The sequence below is a fragment of the Martes martes genome (genome assembly GCF_963455335.1).
Source record: "Martes martes genome assembly, chromosome: 6".
NCBI classification, from domain to species: domain Eukaryota; kingdom Metazoa; phylum Chordata; class Mammalia; order Carnivora; family Mustelidae; genus Martes; species Martes martes.
The window spans coordinates 88,219,304-88,237,264 of NC_137893.1; the positions used below are offsets into that span (position 1 = coordinate 88,219,304).

Genomic DNA, 17,961 nt, shown 5'->3' on the forward strand with positions numbered 1-17,961 from the left:
TTCATTCCTACCTCTTCTTCATGCCTAGACAGCAGGTGAAGGAGGGCAAGAATGCCTTCTGGGTCCTCATTATATCCCAAGGTACAACACCAGTCAGGGTTCAGTACAACTCTGCCGAATGAACAGATGGCCCCCAAAGACTTCCTACCACTTCTCAGCCTGGTGATTCTCCTCTCACCCAGAATCCAACTCCAAAGCCCCCTTCTCTCTGGAGTCTTGCTAGCCAGCCCAGCTTGGCACTTTATCTCTGTTCTTCCATGAAGCACACTAACTATAGATGTTATGAATAACATCATTGCACCCTCAGCATCCCACGAATTCCAGACCCATAGTAGGTGCTCAATGTTTGCAGATGAAACCATTATGCTCCCTTAGTAACAGCAACCAAGTTCTTCAGTTACTCTTCTTGGCAATACATTTAAAAACCCAGAAGAGGCTTGTATACCCATCAGACACCAGAAGGACAAACACTGAGGGGTCCTTCCTTCCAGTCCTGTCTTCTGACCTCCTTCCTCCCTCTGCTCTGGCTGGCAGGAGTTTTGGAAGGCTCCCTGCCCACATTGGTTCTGCCTGCCTACTAGCCTCCCACCCCTATCTCTTAGGCATGAAGAACGACAACCCAGTGAGGCCACTGGGCTTCTAGGTCAGCTTGGAGAGCGGCTGTGGGGACAGGGCCCAGGGCTTCGGCGGGGGGCGGGGGGGGGCATCTCTGCTCTTCAACTAGGTGCAGAACAGCTCACCGAGAGAGCAACGGAGCCGAGCTTTGGGGGACAACGGGGAGGTGATGACGACGCGGGGACCCCCTTAACCGACCCAAATCTACCCGCCCCAGGCGTCCTGCCCGAACTTGGAGGCCCCAGCGAAGGGTGGAGAGGCTGTCACTGCATCTATCTAGGCTTCTTCAGCAATCAAGCCTACCTCCATAGTAGGTGAGCCCCCCGGAGCACGGATCGTCGCCTCATTCTCCCGCCGCCTCTGACTTCTGTCTTTGGGGAGGTAGGGGGTCGCCACCTCCAGCCGTGGGGAGGGGCGTGCACAGCTGCGTCAGGCGACCCAGCAGAAAGAGTCTCCACCCCCGCAGGCGCCGCGTGTTTACAAAGTCCGCGCAGCGCTGCGGATCCCGAGTTTAAAGCTGGGCAGGAAGTGGGGAAGAGGGGGCGGGGGAGACAAAGGGGCTGGGTGCCCGACTCCTCCCCCGGCCGCCAGCGGCTCGCCCTGCAGCCCCCGACCCTAGCGCCCTCGGTGAGGGGGCGGGGAACGCCCCCAGGCTCAGGTGCGCCCGCGGGGCCCGTGCGGCGCGGGCTCCCAGGCCTCTGCGAGTTCGCTAGTCATTCACGCGTCGCGCAGGAAATAAACAACTTCAGGTGCTGTTTCTTGACCGCTTACTACGCGTCTGGCACTGTGCCAGACCCTTTGTGTGTATTAGCTTATTTTCTTCTTTATCAATCCCACCCCAGTTTCATACCCCCCAACACACACAAGGAAACCGAGGCACAGTGTGGTTAAGGAACGTGCCCGAAGTCCCACAGCCTGCGAGCGCTATGATTCAAAGCCAGCGTCTGCACCCTCCCAGGCACCCGCAAACGGAACCGAACGAGGCGCTGTGCGGTCCCCGGTGCCGGCACGGAGAATCCTGTCCCGGAGTGGCTGATGAGCGAGGGAGACGCTGAAAACCACAAGCCCCGCGTGGACGCCGCGCCCTGGGAGTGAGGCGGGCACGGGACAGCTTCCTGCCGCCCGCTCCTGCAGCCTCGCCCCGCTAATACCTGCGGACTGAGGGCGAGAAGGCAGCGGGATGCAGAGGAAGACCTGGGCTAGCTGGTCGGAAAGCTCCAGTTCCGAGCGGACCACTGGCGGGCTGCGGGACTGTCAGCACGAAATAAGGCTTCCCCAAATTTCCGCGTCAGGAGAATCACCTGGAGAGCTTCCCAGTACGGATTTCCAGACCCCTTCCCCACTGAGTGAGTTACTGGCACCGAGCGGGACACAGCCAGTTGCTGTTAATACCAACAAGCAAGTTTGGAGCGTTCCAAGGATGTGCTCTTTATGAGAAACGATTTCATCTAGGAATAGGTGTGATGCTGCGGGCGCATCTTCCTAGCCAATTCCGACGCTCACTAGGGCCCCAAGAACCTACCACGCACTGAAGGTCATGTGAGCCGGGGTCCTGAGACACACACACCACCCACCCGCTTGGGCTTAGGAAAGCTTGTAGGGGTGCACGCCGCCCCGCCTCCTCCCCGCCCCCGCCCCTTCCCGTTCGGCGACTACAAGTCCCATACTGCCCTGCGCCCGCGCACATTACGCCAGAGCAAGATGGCCGACACGGCGGCCACTGCCGGGGCCGGTGGCTCCGGAACGGTAAGGGCGGGAGGCGCGGGGCCGAGGCGAGAGAGTCTGGGCATCCACCCTTTCCCCCTAGTGTGGGCAACAATCCCATAGCCAGAAATCCAGCCCCACTATGAGCTCCGAGTGGAGGAGCGTCTTTCAGGCCGTACATGCCCCCCTCCTTGGGACTTGGCTACGGCCTCCTGAGTTGGTGGACCTGTGTAGTGATTGGCTCCTTCCCTGTTGGGGGTTGGGAACCCGGAACACCTCCTGATTGGTCCGAAGAGGCTGGTTTCGCCTCCTTATTGGCCAGCCAAAGTTGGGGGGATTCCCGTTTCAAAATATTTAGCTTTCCTACTTTCCTGAGCGGTTGTCCTTTGCCTTTCTCTCCTCAGCGTCGTGTGGTGGCGTTTTAATTTTTCCTGTTAGTGAAGTGATGTGGAGATGGGAGGAACAAGAGAGAGAGCATTGTTTTCTGGGAAAAGGCATGAATTCAATCCCGTCATGCATGTTTTTTCAGATATATATATATATATGTGTGTGTGTGTGTGTGTGTGTATGTATATATATATATATTTTAAAGATCTTATTTATTTGACAGAGATCACAAGTAGGCAGAGAGGCAAGCAGAGAGAGAGGGGGAAGCAGGCTCCCCACTCAGCAGAGGGCCTGATGCGGGGCTGGATCCCAGGACCCTGGGATCATGACCTGAGCCGAAGGCAGAGGCTTTAACCCACTGAGCCACCCAGGAGCCCCTCAGCTATATATTTTGATAATCTGCTAAGATAGATAGTAAAAAGTAGACATTTTGTGTTTTTGGAATTTTAAGTTTTAGGTAGCTCCTTGGTATTTAGAGCCCCTTGGGTACTCGATTATTATTACTCAGCTGACCAGGATTTATAAAAGTCTAAACACCAAGGGCATTTTAAAATTTTATTTTAGTAAGCGCTGATAAATATTTAGCGAAAGAACCTTTGCTTGCCATTGATGATATGGGAATTATTTGATTGCAACCTTGTCTTACGGGTGAAAATCTTTTTTCCTTTTCTTTTCTTTTTTTTTTTTTTTAAATGGCGTGCTGATTGGCAGAGATCAGGAAGTAAACAATCCACTAACCCTGCTGACAACTACCATCTGGCCCGGAGGCGAACCCTTCAGGTGGTTGTGAGCTCCTTGTTGACAGAGGCAGGGTTTGAGAGTGCTGAGAAAGCATCCGTGGAAACATTGACAGAGATGCTGCAGAGCTGTAAGTACCAGGAAACAACAGGCCGCCTTCTTGGAGTCAACCAAAATCTGTTCGGTGTTCTGCAATCTGATAGTGTTAGTGAGGATCTAGGAAAAAGAAGAATGTAGTTAAGTGACTTACAGGCTTTGGAATCAGTGGGATGTGGGTGTAAGTCATCGCTCTGCCACTTCCCAGCTTGAGAAAGTCACTAAATCTCCTGAACCTCAATTTCCTAATTTGTGAAGTAGGATAATAATTTGTATTTCACGGAGTTGTGAGGATAAGTGAGGTGCGTATGTAAAGCATTTGGTGTTAGGAACATTGTAAGCTCCTGAGGACTTGTAGATGCTGTTGTTGCTGCTTGTTCTCTGTACTCAAAGTAGTTAATAGTTTTGTTGCAGAGTCACAATGAATTCCCATGAATAGATGCTACACATCGGATCATCAAATGCTGTCGTATGCGATACAAAGAGGGAGGGCAAATAAAGTTTATAGAATGGAAAACAACTTGAAATGGGTTGAGGTATAAGAGCCTGGAATGGTCTCATATAGGCTTTTCTGCTTGTGCATTATGTTTCCTTGCTTGAATTTTATTGGGGCGGGTGGGGGAAGGTAGGATGGGATGAGAGATGGGGTTACTTAAGTTGTCTCTTGAGGGATCAACACTTACAAATGAAAGTGAGAAAAAGATTTAGGCAGAGGGAGAAGTTAACTGCAATGCAGGCCAAATAAAGAATTGGCTAACCCGGTGGGGAGCTCTGGAGCAATCGTTGCCTTTCAGAGTGCGCCTCATCAGGCTGAAAAGGCCCTGCCTTTGTACTCAATTCTCCATCAGGTACTCGATGTGGGCTGCCCCAGGAAGGACATGGTCTGAGGTGAGGTGGCTGTCTGCAGCTGATGTTCGCAACTTTTATTTATTTATTTATTCACAGATTTTATTTATTTGACAGAGAGAGAGAGAGCATAAGTAGGCAGAGAGGAAGGCAGAGAAGAGAGGGGGAAGCAGGCTCCCTGCTGAGCAGAGAGCTCAAAGCGGGGCTCGACCCCAGGACCCTGAGATCATGACCTGAGCTGAAGGCAGAGGCTTAACCCACTGAGCCACCCAGGCACCCCTCTTCAGAACTTTTAAATACCAAATGTTTTCCTAAAGCAGTGCTCTCAGATGTTTGGGTCTTAGAACCTCTTTAGACTCCTAAATATTTAAAAAAAAAAAAAAGGTCTCTTAAATATTGAGGGTCCTGAGAAGTTGTCCTGTCTACACGGGCTTTATATAGAGTGATTTTTGCCACATGAGGAAATAAAATTGAGAAAAATTTTAAACATAAACATATACAAGCCCATATTCCATTGGCCATCAGAGCCATGATATCATCATAGACCATGTAGCCTCTGGAAGACTCCAGGAGACAATGAGAGTAAAAAAATCAATGTCTTCATTTCATTATAAACATGGTTTTGGCTTGTGGACTTTGGAAAGGATTTCAGGGCTGCCCAGGGATTCCCAGACCATACTTTGAGAACTTCTGTCCTAAAAGATTGGACTAATAGTTCCCAACAGAGAATAATTCAGTTCTTGGAAAGATCTTGGAATTCAAAGTTTAAAGGTCCTCATGGTTGAGGCAGCTCTTTCTGACATCACTGGCCAAGAGGGCCTTCTTTCTCTCTGAAAAAATGGTTGCCACTGAGGGGGGATGGAGCTGAAATAGCGGTGCTGGAAAGCTGTGAATATTGAAACGAAAGGCTTGAAAATAGTATAAAAGTCTGTCGCTTCGTTCCAAGGAATACCAAGGATAGATAGCTTAAGCTGGGGTCTTCTGAGACTTGAGCATTTCCATGTTGTCAGGAGCTCTGGATATAGAAGTTTCAGCATTTGCGTTAGTTGTAAGGATCAGGCAGTTTTTGTGTTTGTTGCCTACAGTCACTTAGTTTCTAGGGACTCCTGTCTTAGACTGCGTTCAGAGCGAAGTCTCTGAATACTATTTTCTACATTTCTTTTACATATCCTTTGAAATCCTAGGACCTGCTAAGAAAAAAAAAAGAAAAGAGAAAGGCCAAATGGGTATAGGTATTTTATTTATTTTATTATTTTTTTAAGACTTTATTTATTTATTTGACAGACAGAGATCACAAACAGGCGGAGAGGCAGGCGGAGAGGAGGAAGCAGACTCCCTGCCGAGCAGAGAGCCCGATTTGGGGCTCGATCTCAAGACCCTAGGATCATGACCTGAGCCGAAGGCAGAGGCTTTAACCCACTGAGCCACCCAGGTGCCCCGGGTATAAGTATTTTAAATGCCACCTGGCTTGTTTCTAAGACATTCTATCAGGATTTTAATTAGACTTTCTGCACAGTAAACAGATGCTGCACCCCCACCCCTGCCATTTTTGGGTATGGAAGCCAGTACTAGTGACTTGATCTGGGTAGTGGTGAGTTGGTCATGGGTCTTCAGTTCGACACTCTTCCCTCTCAAACACCACTTGCTTTTAACTTCTGAGCCATGAGGGCTTCTAGAGCAGGGGCTCCTTACCTTTTGGGGCTCCTTTTGTATCTGATGAAATCTCTGAACCTATCCCCAGAAAAAGGCTTTTCTGTATGTAAAATTCACCACAATTTCAGAGTTTTCATGGATTTGCCTATCCACCTCTGAAGCCCAGTTATGGAGCCCAGCTTCATACCTCCCCTTTTCCCTGAAGAATTTTGGCATAACTTTTTTTTTTTTTTTTAATTTTGTTTTTAAGTAATCTCTACTCCCAACATGGGGCTCAGACTTAGAGCGCCAAGATCAAGAGTTGCCAGATCTAGTGACTGTGCCAGCCAGGTGCCCCCATAACTCTTAAATAGAAGTTCAATTTCAGGCAGAAAAAAACAAAGACTTGTTCCTCCTCCCCCTTTTTTGGTGGCAAGATGTACATAACATAGCATTACAAACATAACCATTTGTAAATGAACAATTCAGTGGCATTAAATATATGCACAATATCAAATGACTGTCAACACTATCCATTTCCAGAACTTTTCCATCATCTAAACAGAAACACTGTGGAATGCCTGGGTGGCTCAGTCAATTAAGCATCTGCCTTCGGCTCAGGTCATGATCCCAGGGTCCTGGGATTGAGTCCCGCATCAGGCTCCCTGCTCAGTGGGAGCCTGCTTCTCCCTCTGCCTGCTGCTCCCCCTGCTTGTGCTCTCTGACAAATGAATAAATAAAATCTTTAAAATAAATAAATAAATAAATAAACAGAAACACTATATCCATCACATTAACTTCCCATCTCCCCCCACACTCCAGCCAAGCCCCTGGTAACCTCAGATCCACCTTTTGTCTCTATGAATTTTCTTTTTTTCTAGGTACCTCATTTAAGTGGAATCTTAAAATATTTGACTTTCTATGTCTGACTTATTTCACTTTACCTGACATTTTCAAGGTTTTTCCATGTTGTATGAGAATTTCATTCCCTTTGAAGGCCAGATAATGCTCCATTGTATGTGTGGACCACATTTTGTTTATCCATTCATCCGTGGATGCACACTGGGTTGTTTCCACCTTTTGTCTATTGTGAATCACGCTGCAGTGAACATTGGTGCACAAGTATCTGTTTTCAGTTCGCTTGGGTGTATCCCTAGGAGCGGAATTGCTGGCTCTTACGATAATTCTGTACTTAACTTTGTGTGAACAGAGAATAAGACTTTGTGCCTTTGATCCTTTGCTAGACATTTCAGAAATCGGGAGGAGTGCCAAGTCCTACTGTGAGCACACAGCCAGGACGCAGCCCACACTGTCAGACATCGTGGTCACGCTTGTTGAGATGGGTGAGTACACCTCCAGTTTTCCGGTTGTCCAGTGCAGCTGAGTTGGGGTTATGAGAGGAAGAAGAGTCCCCAAGAGTCAGCCCCATCTGCCAGGTGTTCTCGAGTTTCCTCAGGAGTCTCCTGATTTGTTTTTAGCTTGAGACAGGGTTCCCTCAAAAGAGGGTTCCTCTGACTCTATTTAAGAGACTTCCTACTTTCCTGCTTGGGGATTCAGCTGGAGCTGCTTTCAAGTGACCGAAAAGCACTCAAGCTGGGGGTCTCCACTCTTTCTCCGCAGTATCACTCCCCCTTCAGTGGTTTTGTATTTTTGTTCTCCTGTTTCTTAGGCTTCAATGTGGACACTCTCCCTGCTTATGCGAAACGGTCTCAGAGGATGGTCATCACTGCCCGTAAGTGACTTTGAACTGAGGTCCTCATCAGTAAGCGCTCAATCAGTGGTTATGGAATGACTTCACTGAAGAGGGCAAGGATCGGTTTGCAGCTACTTCCCATTGTGGGCTCCCTTCCATTATTTGGGGCTACCTGAAATAGGATCTTTATTTAGATTAATAGGATTAAGGTGCGAAGTTCAGTCACCAGAAAGGTAAACCATTTCTGAGGTGTTGCTGTGCTTTAACCCCAGAAGAAGGCTGTTTGAAAAATGTGAAATGTCTCACTCTTCCCTCAGTCAAGTAAACTATGGCCTGGAGGCCTAATACAGCCTGCTTCCTGTTTATGTAAATAAAGTTTTATTGGAACACAGCCATGTTTAGTTATTATCACTGGCGGCTTTCACGCTATAATGGCAGAGTTAAAGTCATTGTGATGGACTATATGGCTGGCAAAACCTGAAATATTTACTCTGTCCCTATACACAAATGATGACTTCTCCCTTAGATGAAGTGAGTACCATAAACTGACTTGGGAGTAACAGTTTGGGCCTATAGGACCTTGAGGAGTATATACTAGATTTTTTTCTCTGCATTCTTTTCATGCTCGCACCTTTTTAAGAAATACTGTCATGGCTCCATAGCTCAGGGGTTAGAGCACTGGTCTCGTAAGAAATACTCTCAGAGTAGAGTGGAAAGGACCATTTATTTTTATTTATAAAAATTTTTTTTAAGATTTTGCTTATTTATTTGACAGAGAGAGACATAGCGAGAGAGGGAACAGAAGCAGGGGAGAGTGGGAGAGAGAGAGAAGCAGGCCTCCTGCCGAGCAGGGAGCCTGATGTGTGGCTCCATACCTGGACTTTGGGATCCTGACCTGAGCCGACGGCAGACGCTTAATGACTGAGCCACCCAGGCGCTCCAGAAAGGACCATTTTAATGGTCCTTTCTCGTTTTCTTTAGCCCGTACTGACTTAACCCTGCCTGGCTCAGGGTTTGTCTTTGTCATCTGGGTTCTATGGAAAAAGAGCCACTAGCCCACTGAGTCTCCTTAGTTCCTCCGTGTCTCCCTTATGTATTTAACTTGTCACAGCCACCCACTCACCTGCCGACGCGGCATGCCGGTAGATTGTCGTACTTGCGACTGTGACCCCAGGTCATCCAGCAGGGCCGGGCGTGGCAGGGGCGACCTTCTCAGGTCCTCAAGCCGTTAAAGGCCCTTTATTGGTAGGAATACAAACTGCCTGTTGTACAGAGAGAGCACTGAGGTCCAGTATTTACTTTGAGAAAAGTGGGAACAGGGTAGAGATGCATGGCCTGGGGTGGCGGAGTAACCCCTTGTAACTCTGTTGCAGCTCCAGTGACCAATCAGCCGGTGACCCCCAAGGCCCTAACTGCAGGGCAGAACCGACCCCACCCGCCGCACATCCCCAGCCATTTTCCTGAGTTCCCTGACCCCCACACCTACATCAAAACTCCGGTGAGTGAAGCGGCCACCCTGGGGACTGGGACCAATGCAGAAGTAGTCAGTTCCTACTGACTGTCAGACTGGAGTCCAAGAGTTTGCTGATAGAAGGGCGGTTCAGGGCTTAGCATGTCTTTCCTCATTGACACACAGTTTGGCAGAGGAGGATTATGTTCTCCAGGGTTCGAATGTGCTCCCATTTGCCGGATCCGTGGTTTCAGCTCCCCTTGGGGAGGTGTGCTGTGCCCAGGGGTCTTCACACACCTCCTTTGTCCTCACCTCCACTCCATGTCCTGGTGCACATATGGCCATGAGGCAGCTTTTGGGGCAAGTCCTCCAGGACATTTCTCCACACCTCAGAAATAGATGGTCACCCGCCACTGCAACACGGCCATCGTCCTTGACCAGTAGTCTCTGTATGGGTGTCGTACGGCTGCCTGCTGTAAAAAGTGCCACAAACTAGGTGGCCTAGCACAACAGAAATGCATTGTCTTACAGTTCGAGAGGCTAGCAGTTCAAAACCAAGGTGTCAGCAGGCTCCCTCTGAAACCTGTAGGAGAATCCTTCCTTGCCTCTTCCTAGCTTTGAGTGGCTTATGGGCAGTCTGTGGCGTTCCTTGGCTTCTAGATGTGTCCCTCCCGCTGTCTTCACAGGGCACTCTCTGTATCTCTCTGCATGCCGCCATTTTCTTCTAAGGGCACAGTCCTGTTGGACTAGTACCAACTTACTCCATGTTGGCCTCATGCTAACTGATTACATCTCGCAATGACCCCATTTCCAAACAAGATCATATTCTGAGGTACCAGCATTAGGACTTCAATAAGCATATCTCTTTTTGGGAGGACACAGTTGAACCTACAACAGTCTCCCACTCTTATACAGTGTCTCTTTGTCAGTAAAAGTATTAAGCCCATATTCCTCTGTTTGCTTATTGACACGACCCTAATGTAGCACTCTGCCAAAGTTAAATATATTAACAGATCATCTCACCTTTATTAAAGGTTCGGGAAACTTGTTTGCTCCTCCACAATGGCAGCCATGGGATCGCCTCTGCTCTTTATTTTTTGGAATTGTGGTTTGACACTCGGGATAGTAAGTCAGAGGTCTGATCCTAAGGTCAGTTTACTTTGGTTCTTGAACAGCTCTCATAGTTGAAAAGACATGTTGCAAAGCTGTGCAGCATCATCGGCTGCCCTTAAAAAATCATAAACGTAATTGTTTTCGTTCTCATCGACTGGTTATTTGAAGAATCTTATTAACATTTTTCTATTAAAATTCCAGTTTCTTGAATGTCAAATGGTTGTCTTTAAAAATAATTGTAAGATCTTGCATTTTTTTAAAAAGATTTTATTTATTTATTTGACAGAGAGAGAGAGAGATCACAAGTAGGCAGAGAGGCAGGCAGAGAGAGAGGGGGAAGCAGGCTTCCCACTGAGCAGAGAGCCTGATGCGGGGCTCGCTCCCAGGACCCTGAGATCGTGACCTGAGCCGAAGGCAGAGGCTTATCCCACTGAGCCACCCAGGCGCTCCAAGATCTTGCATTTTAATGTTTTTAACAAGTACGTTCACAATCCACTCCAATTTTTTATTTGGGGAAAATTTTAAACACGTCCAAAAATGCTGTTTCTGTGTTTCAGTGGAGCTAGGGGAAGCATACATACAGGCAACACACTTGAATTAACATTGACAACAGTGGGAATGTTTCCAATACCTCTTTTTTTTTTTAAGTATGCTTTTAATAAAATATCACAAACATACGGAAAAGCACAAATAATAAATGTACAATTTGATGAATTTTTACTCAGTGCACATGCCTGTTGAACTAGTACCTGAGCTAAAAACAAAACAAAACCAAAACCAAAAAAACCCCATGGGGTGCCTAGCTGGCTCAGTCGGTGAAGCAGGTGACTTTTGGTCTCGGGGTGGTAAGTTCAACCCCCACAATGGGTTCAGAGATTGCTAAAAAATAAAATCTTTAAAAAAAAAAGAACACAACACCCTAAGCCAGCCTTCCTAAAGGTGCCCATCCCCCTTCAGCAACTAGCCCCCAAAGGTAATCTAATTTTTATCACCGTAAACTCTTTTGTCAGTTGTTGTGCTTTATGTAAACTACGTGGCTTCTTCCACTCAACGTTCTGTTTCTGAGATTCGTCTGTGTTGCTGGGTGTAGTTGAAGTTTATTCAACATATGCATAATCTTTGGCTTTTGCGCCTCTCTAGGTTTTGGCTTACACAAACGGCACTGCTGTGAACATTCTGGCAATTTCTGTGTATCAACTGTCAGATACTCGGAATTTTTTTTTTTTTTAAGATTTTATTTACTTATTTGACAGACAGAGATCACAAGTAGGCAGAGAGGCAGGCAGAGAGAGAGAAATGAGGAAGCAGGCTCCCCGCTAAGCGGAGACCCCAACGTGGAGCTCGATCCCAGGACCCTGGGATCATGACCGGAGCCAAAGTCAGAGACTTTAACCCACTGAGCCACCCAGGCACCCCAGATACTCAGACTTTTGTACATAGTGTTCAACCCATGACATATCTTTTGGTGCACATATGTTTGCATTCTGCTGAATATATACCCAGGGCCTAGACAGCGGGGTCATCAGGGAATACAGGAGTTAGCTGTAGTAGATGCTGCCAAGTGGGTCCAGTACCTCTTTAAAAAATTGAATCTCCATATCATGAAGAGCAGTTGCTTTTTTGGTCATGATTAAAATGTCAGTTTTACCATTGCAGTTTAAAATGTTTACACTAACTTCTCATCTTGATGAGCTCTCAGTCATCTTTCACTGGGTGACATGATTGCCAAAGAGCCCATAATTAGGAGCCAGAGTGTCAACCCACCATTTTCTCGTTCTCTCCCACTTTCATTAATAGCCTCAGTCTTGGGTTTCTTGTTGAGGCTCTTTTGGGACAACATAGCCACTTTGTAAAGGTTGGTTTTGAAAAAGCTGATATGTAAGCAGCCACTCACTTCCTGTGGGATGTCCCATTACACTGGTGGAACTGGGGGTGGAACTGGAGGTGGAATGGGGCTCCCTGTCACAGCTTCCCAGGGGGGATTTCCACTCTCCTTTTAGGGTGTGTCTCTTATGCCTGAGACCAGCTGTCACAGAAGCTACATGAAGGCCCAGGGGCATTTGTCATAGTAAATGTGCAGTTCTTAATTTTGAAGCTCAAAAACAAATATTAGTAATAGTTACATTATTTTCTTTCTGCCCCTCTACTGCCTTTGGGGATCTTGGCTTCAAATGACGTCAGTGGGCCACTCATTGGAAGGTTGGAAGGAGATCACAACAGCAAGAATGATCTATTGGTATCCCTCTAGTGTCTTTGCTCTTCTCTTTCCAGACATACCGTGAGCCTGTGTCAGACTACCAGGTCCTGCGGGAGAAGGCTGCATCCCAGAGACGAGATGTGGAGCGGGCACTCACCCGCTTTATGGCCAAGACAGGCGAGACCCAGAGTCTTTTCAAAGATGACGTCAGCACGTTTCCATGTGAGAGTCTGTCCCCTCTGGGGATCCTGTCTTGTCATTTGAAATAATCATTCCATCTTTCCTTTCTCTCAGCATGATAGGAAGAAATGCAAGCTTTGTCTTTGTCTTGGGGGCAGCTTGTGCTGTACGTTTCTGGTTCCTGTTCCCAGGTCTTAGGGGCCTGTCCCTAACCGGTGACTGTAAAATGTTATGGCCCATTTTGGGATCGGCTGTCTAAGGTTGAGTTCAAGCTGCCTCGAGGATGACTGACAGTAGGCCTCAGAGAGACTCACCCAGTGGAAGTGGCTGCCCTGGGAGTAGGAGGGACATGGAAGGCAGGCAGCGGGGCACTTATCAAACACTTCCCCAACCACCCCCCCACCTCCCCCACCCCTGTCTCTGCCCTTCACCATGTACTTTCACAGGCTCCATGTCACTGAATTTCTCATCTGGATGCTGATGTTACCTCATCACTGTGGGCCTTGGTTTTGCCGGAGGAGAACGAGGCAGATGGGTTTGGGTGACTGATTCAGTCAGCAAAGCCCTATAGGAGACTCACTGTGGGCCTGGCCCGGGAATGAGAGCCAACTAACAGTTCACCGGTGTTTTCCCTTATGTTCTCTCACTGAATCCTCTCGTGAACCTGTGAGTCAGGAACTGTTCCCACCACCATTAGAGGCTTTTAGAGAAAAGAGATGAAGTCATTTGCCCAAAGTCACACAGCTGGTAGATAGAATACACACTAGCTCTTCCCACCCATGGGACCCTACATCGGAGGTACAGCAAAAGTCATCTCAGAGTGTCTCCTGCACGTCACATTCTGCCATCGAAGTACACAAAGATGATGTCTTTCTTTTAATTTTTTTTTAAATTCATAATTTTTTCTTTTCATCAGTGCTTTTTGGAAGAACTGGAATGCTCACTTACTTGAAGTGCCCTCTAGCTCAGAGGATGGATACATGCAGAGAGTTCTTGGGTCCAGTATTTAGACTGGAGTCCTTTAGCCTCTAGGGATCAATATCCTTACTCAAGAAATGCGGCTGAGAGAGCTTAACTGACCTTAGGTCTAGGATTGTGAAGCTGACGCTTTGCTAGGATTCAGCCGCAGTTCTATCTGAGTTTATACGTGGTGGAAGTGCGCTCTGAGGTCATAGTGCCCAAATTGAGTGCCACACTGCCACTCTCTATGTGCTTGACGAGGTCACTCCATGACTCAGGGTCCTCATCTGTGAAATGGGGCGGGCAGTTGCACTGAATAGGGTGGGGGCCAGGATTAAAGATAACGCATGGGGTGTTGAGTGTCCCATGGTGAGGGTTCAGAGCGCGTTAGCCATGACTGTTTGTTGCCACTCACGGAGCTTTCAGAAGGCCCTTGGCCCATGGCAGGGACACTGTGACTGGAATGGTGCCTCTCTTCCCATTCCCCAGTGATCGCTGCCAGGCCTTTCACCATCCCCTACCTGACGGCCCTTCTTCCATCGGAGCTGGAGATGCAACAGATGGAAGAGACAGATTCCTCGGAGCAGGATGAGCAGACGGACACAGAGAACCTCCCTCTTCATATCAGCACGGTGGGTCCTGCCTCCTCTCTGCTTCGTAATACCCCCAAAACACTCCCGTGCTGCCTGCAGCCTGTCACCCTAAGTAGACACGACCCACCCCGGGTCTCTGGCTTTGTGGTAGGGACTTGCGTGATGGGCTTGTGATGATCCAAGTGTGACATGAGTGCTTGCCTAAGAGACAAGTCCATGTCGTGGGGATCACTCATTCATTCAGCAGATACTGAACAGGTATCTGCCAGAGCCAGGCACAGTTCCAGGTACTGGGGAATTTGTAGGAGACAAAATAGACAAAATTTTGTGCCCTCATGTAGCTAAGAAAAACAATAAATTAGGAGATAGGAAGTAGTTAGGCATGAGGGGATTATGTGGTACTGGATAGGGGGACTGACAAGGTGACAACTGAAGGAAGACCTGAAGGGAACAAGGCTTGTACACAGCTGGGAGTAGAGCATTCCTTGCAGAGGGCACAGGAGATGCAAAGGCCCTGAGGTGGGAGCTGTTGTATTGAAGAACCTCAAGGCCATCAATGAGACATGAACAAGTGGGGAGCTCCTGGGCAGTCACATCTTAAAGACTATTAAATACTGGGCTTTTTCTCAGTAAGGTGGGAGCTGTTGGGAATGCTGAGCAAGAGAGGGTCAGGGTCTGATGGAGGTTTATTAACAGGGTCAGTCAGGTTGCTGTGTTGAGAGTGGACTGCAGAAAGTAATGGCAGAGGCAGAGAGACTACTTATGAGGCTCTGCAGTAAACTGAGTGAGGATAGTAGGAGCGAAGACCATGAGACGTGGTCAGTATGGTATTTGGTCAGATTCTAGACTATTTTCAGAGCAGAGCCAAACGATGGAGTGGGTATGAGTTCAGAGAGAGAGAGAGAGAGCCAAAGAGGAATGCAAGGCATTTCGCCTGAGCAACAGGAAAGATAGAGTTGCCTTCAGCCAAGATAGGGAAGCCCTGGGTGGGCCAGGTGGCTGGGAGGAGGCAGGTGTTCCAGTGAAACAGGATACCCTGAGATGCTTATTAGACATCTGGTGGTGATATCACATGGAGAGATGGATATAGGAGTTGGAATTTGAGGAGCTGTTAGGGGTAGAGATGCAAATTTGTAGGTTGTGTTTAAAACTCTGAGACTGAGTAAGCTCCTTGGGAATGAGTAAGGATAAAAAGAACAGGAACTGGACTCCGTAAGTATAGACTTGTGCTATCCATTACAGTAGCCACGTGTGTCTATTTAAACTGAAATTAGGGGTGCCTGGTGGGCTCAGTAGGCGGAGTGTGTGACTCTTGATCTTGGGGTTGTGAGTTCGAGCCCCACATTGGGTGCAGAGATTATTTTAAAACAAAATCTTAAAAAAAACTAAAAAATAAAAAAAATAAACCGAAATTAATGTAATTGAGATAAAGCTAAAAATTCAATTTCTTAGTCACACCGGCCATTTTTCAGATAGCCACCTCTGGCTAGTGGCTACCATACCGGGCAGTACAGATGCAAACATTGATGTCATTGCAGAAAGTTCCATTGGACAGCGCTTTTATAGACAATTTTTTCAAGGAACTTTGCTGTAAAGGGAAGGGGAAAAATGGAGCGGTGGCCAAAGGGGGAACGTTAAGGGGTTAAGAGAACCGTTTTTATTTTTGTTTGTTTCTTTAAGATAAAAGAAAGAACAGGATGTCAGTATGCTGATGGGATGATCTGGTAGAGAGGAAAAGTGGATGCAGGAGAGAAAGAAACATTTTGGATTGATGTTCTTTGGTAGGTGAGAGGTAAGGGCTCTAGGGGCCAGGGCATGGTGGAGGGGTTGGTCTTGTTAGGGGCATTTCACTCCCGGGGGAGGAGACCAAGTGTGTGAGCACAGAGACCGAAGCAGGTGAGTCGTGCTCGTCAGAGCTCGTGGATGTTCTCATCTGGGTATCGAGGTGTCGTACTCAGCACGTGCAAGGATAAGACCCCACACGTGTTTCTGCATCTTTTTGAGAAAGTGCCAAGTACAGCTACAGAACTGCTAGAAGCTGAAATGCCTTTAAGGCTTGTGGGACCCTGTGGTCTGCTTACCATATTCATCCATCCTTTAAGGCCAGCCCTGGCTTTGAAGCAAAGGATGCCTTGGTGGTTATCGTTGGACCAAGCATTCTGCACATTCTCCGGGGTTCCGTGCGGCAGGTGGCAGCCAGCAGCCCCAGTATGCGGGTGGAACGCAGCCTGTGCAGTCTTCCGTTATTTGCCGGTGGGCCTGCTTGCTTGAACACAAGTCTCTTTAATGTTGGATTATTCCTTTCCGAATTAGGGCTGGAAGCCCATGCCTTTACCTAAAGCAGAGGACCTTGTGATTCTCCACTTCTGTTTTGGACTCAGTTAATTCGGTCTGCGATACGGTGATGTAGTCGTGGACTCAGATGAGTTTCACATTATGAACAGGAGGCATCCTCTAAGCAAAACCACCATCCCTTTGTAAGTACCAGGTAGCTAAAGGGTCCGCAGATATGTGACTGGACACCGCAGGTGATGACATAGGTCAGGTCATGGCCATGAGTGAGCCGAGGCTGCAGGAACACGGGAGCTGCTGTAGGACTCCAGGGTGCCAAGAGGCCAAGCCAGACGGCAGAGAGTAGGAAGAGCTGACCCTCAGAGTCACGCTGGCCTGGCCTCCAATCCAGATGGCGCTGCTTTCCAGATAACGTGACCTGGGTGGCATTCCCTAACATCTGAGTCTGTTTCCTCACAAGTACAAGCAGGAATAGGAAAACCTGTCTCAGCAGCGTACATCGGGTGCCTGGCTGATGGCTCCCTCCCCCAGCCTCCCACCGTTTTAGGCTGTACCACCACCTGCTCTTCTAATAAAAATAAAGAAAGAAATGAAAAGACCTCAAGAAAAGGATCCTGGCAACAACAGATACACAGTTGATTGGACTTACTCCTGTTATTCTGCCGAATGGCAAATACAATCCTGTGTTTCAAAATTCACAATGTAGAAAGAAATGTATGGCCACCCTCCTTTATCCCATCCTTGTTCTCTGCCATCTGCTTCCCCACCTACCAAGCAGCCAGTGTCCCCAGTCTCTTGTGTATCCTCCCAGAGACACAGTTCCCTCCTTGTTTTAAACACAGATAGCAAGTCACAGTGCTCCCTTCCTTGTTCCCTTTCTTGGTATATCTTGGTGATCATTCCACACGTGTATGTCGGGAGCCTCTTCGCCCTCCTTAGGCTTTCGTCATGTTCCACTGTGTGGACATAACCATGGGACCTGACCAGCTCTGTGTAGATGCTTATGTTTTCTATCTGTGCTTTGCAGACATCATTAACAGTGAATTAAATAACTGGTATTTTAAATTATTCTTTTATCTACCAATGGCAGCACTTTTTTCAAGGACTGTTGCTAGGTGGTTACTTTGTTTAATCCGGTTCCGGTTTCTCCATGTACTTGAACATAAAAGGACTATTCATTTTAAATTATGTGTAAGAGAATTTTTTTCCCTTGTATATTTGAACTAGCTGCCTTCTGTGATAATACCCATATCTAAACTTGGTGCTCCTTTATCAACAATGTACCATTCATTCACTCAACAAGTATTTATTTAGTACCTATATGTGCCAAATACCGTTCTGGGTGCTTGGGATGCCTCAGTGAAAAGAACTAATGAAACATCTGTCTTTTGGAAGCCTGTGTGTTGGCCAGGGTGGGGGGAGGGGAGAAACAATGAATGTAATATATAATTGAATCATCTACAGT

General features: G+C 47.6%; 2 protein-coding genes across 8 annotated transcripts in view; one reads left to right on the top strand and one right to left on the bottom strand.

The window, feature by feature from the left end:
- CCND3 (cyclin D3) overlaps positions 1 to 2,184 on the bottom strand; it is an 85,928-nt gene extending 83,744 nt beyond the window's left edge. Inside the window, exon 1 of one of the 5 annotated variants that reach the window (XM_080805784.1) lies at positions 919 to 1,345. In XM_080805784.1, coding sequence (XP_080661910.1) covers positions 919 to 924 — 6 coding nt within the window. In that variant the 5' untranslated portion in view covers positions 925 to 1,345. Of the gene's footprint in view, positions 1 to 918; positions 1,346 to 2,137 lie in introns of those variants that run through there. The other 4 variants (XM_080805785.1, XM_080805783.1, XM_080805781.1 and 1 more) reach the window with 4 other exon arrangements.
- A 120-nt stretch (positions 2,185 to 2,304) lies between these two features.
- TAF8 (TATA-box binding protein associated factor 8) overlaps positions 2,305 to 17,961 on the top strand; it is a 28,754-nt gene continuing 13,097 nt past the window's right edge. For 2 of the 3 annotated variants that reach the window (XM_080807228.1, XM_080807226.1), the window contains exons 1-7: positions 2,305 to 2,361; positions 3,418 to 3,574; positions 7,263 to 7,361; positions 7,688 to 7,750; positions 9,085 to 9,209; positions 12,546 to 12,693; positions 14,101 to 14,243. In XM_080807228.1, the coding sequence (XP_080663354.1) occupies positions 2,317 to 2,361; positions 3,418 to 3,574; positions 7,263 to 7,361; positions 7,688 to 7,750; positions 9,085 to 9,209; positions 12,546 to 12,693; positions 14,101 to 14,243 (780 nt within the window). In that variant the 5' untranslated portion in view covers positions 2,305 to 2,316. Of the gene's footprint in view, positions 2,362 to 3,417; positions 3,575 to 7,262; positions 7,362 to 7,687; positions 7,751 to 9,084; positions 9,210 to 12,545; positions 12,694 to 14,100; positions 14,244 to 15,884; positions 17,283 to 17,961 lie in introns of those variants that run through there. The other variant, XM_080807227.1, reaches the window with a different exon arrangement.